General features: G+C 44.3%; 1 protein-coding gene across 1 annotated transcript in view; it reads right to left on the bottom strand.

The window, feature by feature from the left end:
• Positions 1-13,942, bottom strand: part of LOC140203635 (serine/threonine-protein phosphatase 2A 65 kDa regulatory subunit A beta isoform-like) — a 129,447-nt gene that overhangs the window by 51,362 nt on the left and 64,143 nt on the right. Inside the window, exons 8-10 of the mRNA XM_072269683.1 lie at positions 11,896-11,966; positions 10,847-10,981; positions 5,597-5,770 (exon numbers count right to left, since the gene is read on the bottom strand). Of these exons, the coding sequence (XP_072125784.1) occupies positions 5,597-5,770; positions 10,847-10,981; positions 11,896-11,966 (380 nt within the window). The remainder of the gene's footprint in view (positions 1-5,596; positions 5,771-10,846; positions 10,982-11,895; positions 11,967-13,942) is intronic.

Raw genomic sequence — 13,942 nt, 5'->3', positions numbered from 1 at the left:
CCACTGCACTCCTCAGTGCCTTACCATTAACCCTGTATGTTCTACCTTGGTTTGTCCTTCCAACATGCAATACCTCACACTTGTCTGTATTAAACTCCATCTGCCATTTTTCAGCCCATTTTTCCAGCTGGTCCAAGTCCCTCTGCAGGCTCTGGAAACCTTCCTCACTGTCTACTACACCTCCAATCTTTGTGTCATCAGCAAATTTGCTGATCCAATTTACCACATTATCATCCAGATCATTGATATAGATGACAAATAACAATGGACCCAGCACTGATCCCTGTGGCACACCACTAGTCACAGGCCTCCACTCAGAGAAGCTATTCTCTACTACCACTCTTTGGCTTCTTCCATTGAGCCAATGTCTAATCCAATTTACCACCTCTCCATGTATACCTAGCGATTGAATTTTCCTAACTAACCTCCCATGCCGGACCTTGTCAAAGGCCTTACTGAAGAAAATCTACTTTGTGTTTGCACACCGAAACTGAGAGCGATTTGCTTCCTTAAAACCAAATACATACTAAATCCGGTATGATACAGGAGAGCTTAAGTAAGCTACAGAGAGTTATAAAATTAGTCAGCTCCATCGTGTGCTCCAGCCTCCATATTATCCAGGACATCTTCAAGGAGCGGTGCCTCAAAAAGACACTGTCCATCATTAAGGGCCCCACCAGCCTCTTCTCATTGCTACTACCAGAAAGGAGGGACAATTTGTCTGAAGACACACACTCACTGATTCAGGAACAGCTTCCTCCCCTTTGCCATACGATTTTTGAGTGGACACCGTACCCATGAACACTACCTCAGTACTCCTGCTAGTTACCGACACAGAGGAGGAATCTACAACAACCAGTTTACAACCAGCACGTCTTTGGGATGGAGGAGGAAATCGGAGCACCTGGCAGAAACAGAGATGAGGAGTGATTTCTTCAGCCAGAGGGTGGTGAATCTGTGGAATTGATTTCCATGAACAACCGTGGAGGCCAAGATATTGGGTATAATTAAAATGGAGGCTGACAGGCTCTTCATTAATCAGGGTGTGAAAGGATATGTGGAGAAGGCAGGAGAATAGGGTTGAGAGGGATCACAAATCAGCCATGGTGGAATGTTGGAGCAGACTCAATGGGCTGAATGGACTAATTCTGCTCTCAAGGTCATTTGCTTCCAAACAATTGGTTTATTGATCATTACAGAATATCTGTCTGGTGCTTCCCTCTCCCTTCCCCTTTTCCCAATCAAAGATTCAAAGGTTCACTTATTTGTTTTCAAACATCTCTTTATTGCTTTTACAGAATGAAAAATAAACACATTCGATCATCCATAGGTTTGAAAGTGCAACAAGGTTAAAGAAAAAGGGAAAAATAAAATACATCAGAAATAAAAGGAAAAACAACGCACAAAAAAAGCAAACACCCGGCCATTAAAACCAAGCTGTCAGTTCAATTTGTTACTTTCATCATCCCAAATATTGTTCTCCAGAAACTTGTGGAAAATATCCCAAATTTCCCGACATTTGCCAAGTTTGTTTTTCTGTGATGTAGTTGATCTTTTCTAGAGCAAGATACAAAGTCACTCCTTTCAGCCATTGTGAAAGTCCACTGGTTGTGGGTTTCTTCCATGAATAGGCTATGCAACGTCTGGCTTTCAAAAAACAAATATTAAGCAGAGACCTTGCATTTTTGGAGGTTACAAAGTCCTTTGGATGAATGTTCAGAATACATAATTTAGGATCAAGGAGCACCTTTTTTCCAATAATCTGACTAATCAAATCCAGCACCTTCTTCCAGAAGCAGATTATCTGGGGGCACTCGCACATACAATGGAACAGAGACCCCTTTTAGTGATTACATTTAAAGCATGTTTCTGGAATGTTGGGGTTAAAGTGACGAAACCTGACTGGAGTAATGTACTGTCTGGTTATCCGCTTAGAATGAGTGTTCACTGACTGGGTTTGAACGAAGGAACAAGCTTCTGACCACTCTTTTTCTGACAGGTTCTCATGCAAATCAGTTCTCCATGCTTGTAGCATGTTGTTTGATGACTCTTTGCATTTACTTGCAAACAATTTGTATGTAGCCCCCTGGTAAGACTCAGACTCGCTCAGCTCGCTTTCGTCTAGGGGGAGCAGCCTTCAGCCCCGCCAAACGGGGAGATCAGGTCTGTGTGGATGCTGTGTGATGTACCCCACACCGCCAATTAACAGACAGTACGCCATATGCCATTAAATGATTACACTTTATAAGTATTTCTTGGTGATGGGTTAGTAGAAACAAATAGAATAAAGGTGCCAAGTCAGTAACTATCAGTTCGGTGCACACTCGTTGGAGCTCTTACAGAACCGGGTCCCCCTTCCTCCAATCAATGTCCTCTGAACTCCGCCAACTCACGAATGGGACCACCCTCGGTGATCCACCAAACACTCCACACGAGTCTGTCCTCGCCTCCTATCCTCGCTGAAGACCCTGGGCTGCGGACTCCCGCTCGGGGTCCGTGCCGTTGCCCAGCTTACAGCATCTCTCTCCTCGCGTCTCCTCTCTCTGTCCCCATCACGCCTTCTGCCCAAAGCCCACGAAAAAGAATAGCTTACAGACACACAAGAAAGAATACCATCTATCCCAATTGGTTAGCAAATGAATACAATTCCTGTATCAGTAATTATAACCCAAACAAGCTGCTCTAGAGAACCACTGTCTCAGCAGTTAACAGTACAGAGAAGCCATTTTATTAGCCTTAGCAAGTAACATAAAAGAAGAAACCCTTACATGTATAATTCAGACACTTGTCCCCTAGCTTCAGATAATTTCAGAGTGATGTCTTCTAGGGTAAATAAAGGAGGGAGCTTCAAACTGTAACTTTGCCTGGACATAATAAAACTTTGCAACTAAAGGCATTTAAAAAAGTGTTTTGTTGGAATTCCATATGTGGCCTTGAGTTCTTCAAAAGACATAAGTGAATTGCCATTATAAAGATCAGACACCTTAGCTATGCCTCGGGGCGACCAAGTTTTAAAACTAGGATCCGCTCTGCCGGGCTGGAGCCATCATTACCAAAGGTAGGAGTAAACTGGGATAACTGTGATGTCTCACCCATTTACGCAAGAGCATCGTGCCAAATCATTGTTGTATTTTTTAAGAAAGGGATTTTAGATTGTGTGACCAGGTTTTTCTTATTTGCTGAATACATATATAGTTCTAGAGGGATATTGATCAACTGGGATTCCATTGAGACCCAAGGAGGGGAGTGATCCTTAACAAAATAAAACATTCCTGCTCTAATTTGGGCCGCCCAGAAATACCATATAAGATTTGGTAGCTGTAAGCCACCTCTATCATACGGCAGATATAACAGGGAAAGCCTGAGTCTTGGACATCTATTATTCCAGATGAAATTAGAAAAACATTTCTTTAATAAATAAAAGAAAGAGTAAATAACTACATAGGGATTGGATAATTATGTCTGCGGGCAGGAGCAAGCATGAACAAATTAGGATATAAACACCTGCAATGGTTGATACTTAGGCTTATATACAACATTTTGGACCAGTGGAAATGGTCCAGAAGGGTTATATGGAAACTATTATTACCATTTTTCTTAACAACTAATTCCATTACTTAGCCTAATTGGTTAGATTTACCACAGTACATAATTATCTATTTAAATGTTTATTTTCCTTTTATATCATCTCAATGTGTACTTAAGAATGTATAAATAATTGTAGTTTTATACATATAAAAAAATGGAAAAGGTTATATGTGTGAAAAAAGTACGTGATATTTGTGAATTCCTTATCCAAATAAAAATAAAATTAAAAAAAAATAAATAAAAGAAAGATGATGGAGGAGAAAGTGGGATAGATTGGAAAAGGTACAGGAACTTCAGTAAAATTGACATTTTTAGAACGTTTATGCGTCCAATCAAATTTATGAGCAATTTCGTCCATCTGTTTGTAAGTTGAGTAACTGAGTCTGTGAGAGGTTTATAATTAGTTGGGATAATTTTACCAATAGTAGGAGTAATTTTAACACCCAAATAGGTAAACCCTGTTCTGACAAAATTACGTCATCCATGTACAGGGCTATGCGATGTTCTACATCTCCTATAGTTATTCCTGCTATGTTAGCCTGTTTTCAAATTGCCATAGCAAGTGGCGCAATGGCCAGGATAAACAGGAGGGGAGATCCCTGTCTTGTTCCCCGTTGGAGTTTAAAAGATGCCGAAAAAAGCAGGTTAGTTAAAACTTCAGCCTGTGGGTTAGAATACAGAAGCTGTATCTTAGAAATTTTCCCCCTATTCCACTCCACTCTGTCGAAGGCTTTCTTGGCATCCAATGACAGAATAGCGCTATCGGAGCTTCCAGATTTTTCATAAAGTATATTAAGCACTCTTCGAATGTTGTGGAAGCCCTGCCTTCCCTTACAAACCCATTTTGGTCAGGGTGGACCATTTTTGGCAAGAGTGGCTCCAGCCTCCTAACTAATCCCTTACAGAGAATTTTGAGATCATTGTTCAGATGTGAGATTGACCTATAAGATCCACAAAGGGATGGTGGTTTTCCAGGTTTTAACAGTAGTGTGATTGCTGCCATATTAAGAGAGGAGGGAAGGGATCCATTGTCAAATGACTCCTGATACATATCAAGCAGAGGTGGTATTAGTTTAGTCTTAAAGATTTTATATATTTCAATCGGAATTTCCATTGGGCCCAGGAGTTTTCCCTCCCTTCATGTTAGTTATAGCTGCAGACAATTCTTTAGCCTCTAAGTTAAACTCCAGTGATGTCAAGGACGTTTCATCTCGGGGTATAAATTGTAACAAGTCGAGAAATTCCGTTTGTATTTGTGGAGCTGAATCTGAATATTCTGAGCTGTACAGATCTTGGTAAAATCTCAAAAAGATATTGTTTATTTCCTCTGCGACAACCGTTGTCACCCCCTCATCTGATTGTATGGAGTTTATTGCCCTTTCTGTTTGTGTCTGTTTGATGTGCAGGCCAAAGGTTCACTTATTATCATGTACAACTCTGAAATTTGTCTTCCCCAGATAGCCATGAAACAAAGAAAAAACATGAAAGTCATTGAATGGCATCCTGATCATCAGCCCCCCCCCAAAACCACCCCTCCCTCCACACAGAAAATGGAACAGCAACAATCCCAGCCCACCCCCCACACAAAAACTAACAGAACATTTTACCCTGAAACACCCTCCCCTCGCACAACAAAATGAAAAGAAACAGACAATATAAAAACAGAATATAAAATCCCCAAGTCTGACAAAGTCCGCAGTCCTTAAACAGGGGTCTAAACCTGATTGTCTAAACCAGGGGTTTCCACCCCTACTTGGTTAATGGTCAATTAAAAAAAAGGTTGGGAGCCCCGAGTCTAAAGTAAGACTACCCATGTCAGTGGGCTACAAGTATAATTGTTACTATCGCACATTTGCTTCTGGTGCAAAAGGAAAGAAGATGTTCAAAGTTATTTCCGTCTTTAAACTAAAGTATCAATTTGATATGGGCAATCATTTCCATTCTGCAAATCATCCATATGGAAGCATTGCTAATAGACTATAAAAACATTTTAGAATAAACCACCCACCAGCAGCCCTGCAAGCAGAGGCATGTACTCGATTATCGCAAGGCGCACTCTCCATTTGGCATCTTCTGCTAATTCTACAATGGCTGGCAGGAGAGACTGTGCTAACTGGTGAATTCCAATAACTTCATTCACGCAGTCCAGATTGGAGATAATGTTCAAACGGACCTCAGGGCACTAGGAAGGAAAGGCAATTTTCTGAGTACAGCAAAGGTGAAAAACATTCATACTGCGAACGCTGTCTGACAAACACACTGGCGCTCCCCAGACTCTCTGCTTTCAAAGTATCATCTTGGACATTTATGAAATATTAATCCCACAAAAGAAATATGAATGCCACTTTCACACTTACAGTACTTAGGCACATGCACATCTAGCCAGGGTGCCAATGACTTTTGCACAGAACTGTACTTGCCAACGTGCAGTGGAGAGCAAGTTTGTAAATCTGGCGGGAGCACAGGATGTTGGGAATGGTGAGAGTGGAGCACCCACGGGAGGGGTGTGAGAGAGGTGGCTGAGGTGGACTGCCAGGGGCAGGAGGGTGTGGTGCGAGTGGAGACACACTCAGCCCTGAGAACACAAGCAAGGGCATTTGATTCCAAACAATTGGTCTATTGGTCATTACAGAATGTCTCTCTGGTGCTTCCCGCTCCCTTCCCCCTTTTCCCAACCAAAGAGTCAAAGGTTTGTTTATGATCAAAGCACGTATCCAAATACAACCCTGAAATTTGTCTTCTCCAGATAGCCACCAAGCAAAGAAAGAAGATGAAAGTCACTCAGAGAGAAGCATGAAACCTACACCTCCCCAGCCCTGGTACAAAAAATAATGGCATCCTGATCATCTGATCCCCAAAACTACCCCTCCCGCCACACACAAAACGGAATAGCAACATTGACCCCCCCCAACCCATCCCCCGCACAAAAAACTAACAGAGCATTTTACCCCCAAACACCCTCCCCTCACACAACAAAACGAAAAGAATAAGGCGATGAAGAAAACAGAATATAAAAACCCTAAATCTGAAAAAGTCCACAGTCCATAAACACAAATGCAGAACCAGGATATCATCCTACGCTATCACCGACATTCACCAAAAGAGGGGGACAGGGACACAACTCCCCTCTCCCTGCCCCCTTCCCACTCTCAGTCCACATCAGAGACCCATATCAGACATCTGTGAGGTTTATCATCACTCACAGATGTCAAGAAATTTGATTTTTTTTTGCGGCAGCAGCACCACAGTGCAATATATAAGAATTACTACAGGACCGTGCTAAACTCAGACACCCTAGCTATATACACCTAAGACTTTTGCATAGTACTATACATTATGGTCCAAGTTATGGTCACACGAGCAGTATGCCAGAAATTCGAGAGTCAGTTAGCAGAAGTGAGTGCAGTTGCTTTTATTAAGGAGAAGGTTCTTGGGAAGCTGAAAGTTTTGAAGGTAGTCAAGTCACCTGGACTAGATGGGCTACACCGCAGGGTTCTGAAAGAGGCAGCTGTAGAGATTGGGGAGGCATTAGTAATAATCTTTCAAGAGTCATTAGAATCTGGAATGGTTCCAGAGGACTGGAAATTTCCAAATGTCACTTCACTCTGAAGGGAGGGAGGCAAAAGACATGAAACTATAGGCCCTTCAGCCTGACTTCAGTGGTTGGGAAAATGTTGGGAGTCCATTATTAAGGACGAGGCTTCCAGTACTTGGAGGTGCATGGTTTCCTTAAGGGGAAATTACAGGCAGGATAGACAAGGGAGGGTCAGTGGATGCTGTTTACTTGGAGTTTGACAAGATGCCGCACATGAGACTCCTTAACAAGTTAAGAGCCCATGGTATTACAGAAGATATCCTAGTAAAGATAGAAGATTGCCTGACTGACGGGAAGCAAAGAGTTGCAAATGAAAGGGGCCTTTTCTGGTTGACTGCAGGTGACCATTAGTGTTCCACAGGGGTTGGTATTGTGACCGTTTCTTTTCAAGCAGATGTCAATGATCTGGACAATGGAATTGATGGCTTGGTGGTCACATTTGTGGATGATACCAAGATAGGTGGAGGGGCAGAGAGTCTGTAGAAGGACTTAATAGATTGGGAGAATAGCAAGGCAGTGGCAGTTGGAATATACTGCACTGACCGAAAGTGTTTCTGGTAGGTAGGATTTCTCAGCCTTGGGCGGCAGCCCGCTTAGGAGAGGGAAAACCCTGATTTTAAACCTCCACTGCCTTGCAGTCATGCCCACCCATGGGAAAGGCTTTGGGGGTAAACCCCTAAGGCAGTTTGATGTTGTTTACAGCTTCACTCTGGCAACCTCTGCGATGACACTGGTGCCGAGCTGTATTGGCGCTTGCCCTTCCCTTCGACAACATGAGTGATGTGGAGAGGGGGAGCCTGCTGCATGGGAAGAGCCGGTCCTACAAACCTTCCTGCCCAGTAGAGGACACAGTCCACCAGAGGCACAAACCCATCATCCCCGGGATCGAAGGGTGCCTACTACCAGAAACGTATGGCCATGCACTTTGGTAGAAGGAGTAAAGACATGTACTATTTTCCAAATGGGCAGAAAATTCAGAAATCAGACGTGCAAAGGCAATTGGGAGACCTCGTGCAGGGTTCCCTAAACGTTATCTTGCAGGCTGAGTTGGTGGTACGGAAAGAAAATGGAATGTTGGCATTCATTTTGAGAGGACTAGAAAAGATATAAGGGTAATGCTGAAGCTTTATAAGGCATTGGTCAGAACGCAGTTGGGGGTATAGTGAGCAGCTTTGGGCCCTTTATCTAAGATGTGCTGATATTAGAGAGGGTTCACGAGAATGATCCTGGGAATGAAACATACAGGAGGAGTGCTTGACGGCTCCGGCTCTGTCCTCGATGGAGTTCAGACGGGAAGGAAGAGGGGTGAATCTCATTGAAACTTATGGAATATTAAGAGGCCTAGAACAGAGAGGAGGTTTCCTGTGACCAGAGGGCACAGCCTCAGAATACAGGGACGTCCATTTAGAACAGAGCTGAGAGGAAATTTCTTCAGGAAAGGGCGGTGGATCTGTGGAATCCATCAACGCTGAAGGCTGTGGAGGACGAGTCATTGGGTATACTTAACGTGGAGGGTGACAGGTTCTTGATTAGTCAGGGTGTTAAAGGTTACGGGGGAGAAGGCAGGAGAATGGGGCCGAGAGGGTAATAAGCCAGCCATGATGGAATGGCTAAGCAGACACGATGGGCTGAGTGGCCTAATTCTGTTCCTGAGTCTTAATTTATTGTCCGTTCACTCTCCCTGAGTGCAGGCGAGCTCCTCGGGAGGGCCATGGGAGGAAACAACGGTCATTTTGTGAAAAGCTGCATTTCACAAAAGAAAAACACTTGAATTTCTGTGTTTGAGAAATCTTTCTGCACCTTTGGCATAAATAAATGCAAGATACTAATTACTATTAAATTATCCAACAGTTCAAATCATGATTCGGCAGGCTTTTTTCTTGATTTCATTTCAAACTAACAAATAATTCAAGGCTTGAATTAACAGCTGCCAATTTGAAGATGTACACTTTGAATCTGTCAGCTGTGCCTGGAAAATCGAGGCATTTCTGACATTTGGGGAATCTTTTCGGGTGTAGCACATGAAGGGAATCAAGTCTGCAGACATTGGAAGTCCAGAGCAATTCACCTAAAACGCTGGAGGAACTCAGCAGCTCAGGCAGCATCTATGGGAATGAGTAAACAGTCGGTGTTTCAGGCCGAGGCCTTTTATCGGGACTGTAAAGGGAGGCAGAAGATGCTAGGATATAAAGGTGAGGAGAGGGGAAGGAGGCCAGCTGGAAGGTGTTAGGTGAAGACAGGTGGGTGGGAAAGGTCAATGGCTGGAGAAGAAAGAATCTGAGAGAGGAGAGGAGAAGAGAGTGGACCACAGGAGAGATGGAAGGAGGTGGGGACCCAGGGAGAAGTAATAGACAGGTGAGAAGTAAAAGCTCAGAGTGGGGAATTGAGGAAGGAGAGGAGAGGGGAGAGATTTTTTTTACATTTTTAAAAATAATCTTAATTCTGTAAAAATAATGAAAGAATGCAAATTTCCATATAAATTAAAAAAATCCAGAATTTGCACATGCAACAGTTTTGTTTAAGTTCACGCCAAAATAAACAAGGAACTTGATGGATGGAGAAATAACAGCTCCATCACACCATTAACCGATTCATCTTTAATCCAATATGCACTCAGATTACAAACCAGCTCACATCACTGCTTCTAAAGAACGCACTGCACATTTGCTCTTATCTGAAGCTCTCTAACTAAAAGAACAGTTCGAGAGACTCCGGTGGAAGAAACAGTTGTTATTCCATTCATGATTCATAAAAACATAAGAAATCGGAGCAGGAGTAGGCCATCCGGCCCATCAAGCCTGCCCCGCCATTCAGTAAGATCATGGCTGACCTGTCCATAAACTCAGCTTCACCTACCTGCCTTTTCCCCATAACCCTTAATTCCCCTACTATCTATCCTCTCCAGCCCTTTACCTTTCCCACCCATCACCTGCCTTCAACTCCCCTCCCCTACACACCAACCTTTCCCATCACCTGGTCTACCTATCACCTACCAGCTTGTACTCCCCCCATCCTCCCAACCTTCTTATTCTGGTGCCTTCCCCCTTCCTTTCCAGTCCTGACGAAGGGTGTCAGCCCAAGGGTTCATTCCCCTCCATAGATGCTGCCTGACCTGCTGAGTTCCTCCAGCATTGTGTGTGTGTGTATGTGTGTGTGCACGCGTGTGGCTGTGGATTGCCAGCATCTGCAGAATCTGTGATTATCCACTTTAGAATGCTGGACATCACCGCACAGCTCCAAGCAAACGGCAGTTACAATGTTTGTCAACAGGAAAGAAAGCAGATGAACATGGGCCAACTGCTGTCCCCTTCCAGGAATCGATATCAGTGAGAGTAAAAGCCTAGACACATCAGTCTGTGTTGCAACACGTCCCATTCTGGCACACTTATCCAGATACCTGTATCTTGTGGTGGAGCATGGACTGCTCGTCACCTTCAGCAGATGTACAAGTTCCAGAGATGACAACCAACTTTTTGATCGCCTAATGAACAATAAGCGACCTTTCCTCAGCACTCTGGACTTGACAACAGCTTCCAAACAGCACACAGAAGAAAGCTCTCCATTGGTGTTAGCCTGATTTCGGTAGGCTAATCAAATATTATCCACGATGGCCACCAGTCACGCAAGGGGTATGTTAAAGTTTGTACTTCATGATAAAATTACCTTATCTTTGAGCTGAGCCAAGACCAGGGGAAGCAGGTGCTCAACAGTGCTGTCCTTGCCCAGGATGGTGGACAAGCCCATAATAACAGAGGCCAGAGCTGACTTCACGTGTTGATTGGTGTCAGACACAAGTTCCTGGAAAAGAAACACAAAAAATGATCAAATGAAAACCCAGACAGGTATCTCAGTCAACACGCACAAAATGCTAGAGGAACTCAGCAGGCCAGGCAGCACCTACAGAAATGTCGACTGTACTGTTCCCCATAGAAGCTGCCTGGCCTGCTGAGTCCCTTCAGCATTTTGTGTGTGTTGCTCGGATTTCCAGCATCTGCAGATTTTCTCTTGTTTGTCATTTGATATCTCACTCATGATGCCATCCTGATCCACGTTCTTATGATCCACCTGGTCAGTCATGGATCATTCTTAAATAATTTCTTTTACAGTTTGATATTCTAGTTTATATAAATCATGGAACAGAACCGGCCCCATAACCCACAATATTATACTTAAATTCCTAATCAAGTGGGCAATCTAATCTACACGATGTCCATATTCTTCCGTTTTCCTCACATTCGTGTGCTTATCTAAACGTCATTAAAAGTCCCCGATATATCTGCCTCTACCATCACTCCAGGCAGCCAACACCATGTTAAAAAACCAGCAACACACACAAGATGCTGGAGGAACTCAGCAGGCCAGGCAGCACCTATGGAGAAAAGGACAGTCGACATTTCAGTCCAAAACCCTTCGGCAGAACTCAGCCCTTTGGGAGAGGGGGAGGGAGCAGGAGAGGGGGATGGGGAGGGAGTGGGAGAGGGGGATGGGACAGGAGAGGAGAATGGGACGGGAGAGGGGGCAAGATGTGACTCGTGCTTGGACACTGAGCTTTTCCAGTTACAAACAGTTCACACTGATAAATGGTGCCTGAATCCTCGTTTCAGACCCACCCAAAATACTGAGGGACTTTTTCCTGAAGTGAATGAGATGAGTTGCTACATTAATTTTAGATAGACTGTATAACCAGCCAAGAATTTGAGAAGGCATATTACCTTAACATACGGCAAGATGTGACATATTATGACAGTCTCCCTGCAATCTACTGGCAAGTTTTCACAGAAATCTGCAAGATAGAGTACTGCATGTTAGAGAGTTATTCTCAAACAAAACAATGGAGTCAGAGAAAAGTACAGCACAGAAATAGGCCCTTCAGCCCATCTATTCTGTGCCGATCCATTTAAATTGCCTACTCCCATCAACCTGCATCTGGACCATAGCCCTCAATACCACTACCATCTGCGTACCCATCCAAACTTATCTTAAACGTTGAAATCGAGCTTGCACGCACCACTTGCGCTGGCAACTCGTTCCACACTCTCACCACAATGATAAATCAATAAAGTTTAACAGATTAAGTAATTGCTGAAAAGCATCTGCCTTAATATTTGTATCTTCTCACAAGATAGTGGCAAGAGAAAACATACATTCTGAAGCACTATTTAAGTCGCACAAGGAAAAGCAAGGCCAGCACCTACAGTGTAAACATCAAGAGTCAGCACAGGTTCAATTTTGGTACATCTGTACATTTTCCCGGGAGTAAACCCCGAGGGAAAAATCCGGAGCCGGATTCTCCGAGGCAATCCTACGTTGAGTTCAACGCTGACTGGCAACTCCTGCGATGCCACTGGTACCAAACTGTATCGGTCTCTGCCGATCCTTTGGACTCATCAGATGCGTGGAGAGGGGGAGCCTGCTACATGGGCAACAGCTTACTCTCCATATCATACTGCCCTGGCTTACGTATCACGTAGACAGCTGCACGTAACATCCATGGTGGACCCTGACCAACGGAGGGCCTCGGGTTAGGCAGTCAGTGGTACAAACGTAAAGAACAGCATTCACTCTTTTTCACAATCTCACAACCTTTCAAGACTCTGCACAAGCAATGAAGTGCACTTTGTAAGGAGCAGCCACCATCGAAACATGAAGTCAAGTGGCACACAATTCCTTTCCATTTGCTGTCATCCAGTTCTGGGATCAGATCAGGATGCCAAAGGGGAGGCATGCTGGCACGCTGTTCTCACTTGGAGAAGTGTCACCTGGATATGTGGTACCACATTAAATAGAGTCATAGAAAAGCACAGCGCAGAAAAGGCCCTTTGGTCCCTCTTGTCCATTCTGAACAATTCAAACTGTCTACTCCCATCTGCCTGCACCAGGACCACAACCACCCCCCCGCCCCATATCCGTACTATCCATGTACCTATTCAAACTTCTCTTAAATATTGAAATCAAAACTGCATGGGCCACTTGTGCTGGCAGCTCGTTCCACTCTCATGACCCTCTGTGTGAAGAAGTTTCCCCTCATGTTCCCCTTAAGCTTGTCACCTTTCACCCTTAACCCATGACCTCTGGTTGTAGTCCAACCCAATTTCAGTGGAAAAAACCTGCTTGCATTTATCCCATCCATACGCCCCCATAATATTGTACCTCCATCAAATCTCCTCTCAGTCTTCTGCATTCTGAAGAATACAGTCCTAACCTATTCAATCTTTCCTTCAAAGTCAGGTCCTCCAGACCAGGAAACATCCTTGTAAATTTTCTCTGCATTCTTTCAACCTTGTTTACATCTTTCACAGGAGTTCAAAGTTCAGGGGTGTCCAGGGAAAGGGTCGCACCTCTGGTGAAGGGGCTTGTCGTGTCCATTCCGGGGCAGCTCACTCACCTTTGCTCGCCACCGGACACTCATCTCTCCCCTGTGGCTGCAAGCAGCCATTTGCACGTGACAGCAGTCTCATACTCCAGTGAGATTCGGACAAGCCAGTCCTAGCACGCAAAGTCAGCCTCAGCGGACTGGGCGGGTGCGATCTACAGTAAAGCCCAACGGCCAGGAAGGTGGCTCTGCATCGCGCTGTGGAGAGCGAGGGGCATGAAAAGACACAGAAAGCGTCCTGGTCATCCACTGCAAACAAGAAGACCCCTGTTTCTTCTGGCGCTTGTTCATACCACTGGACCCGGACTTCTGAGGCCAAGAGAGTGGAACTGCCACAGTGCAAAGGCTTTTCCATTTTAAAAACTCTCCCGCACAGGTTTCCTGTC

The sequence above is a fragment of the Mobula birostris genome, chromosome 10 (assembly GCF_030028105.1).
Source record: "Mobula birostris isolate sMobBir1 chromosome 10, sMobBir1.hap1, whole genome shotgun sequence".
Lineage (NCBI taxonomy): Eukaryota > Metazoa > Chordata > Chondrichthyes > Myliobatiformes > Myliobatidae > Mobula > Mobula birostris.
This window is presented reverse-complemented; position numbering and strand designations above follow the sequence as displayed.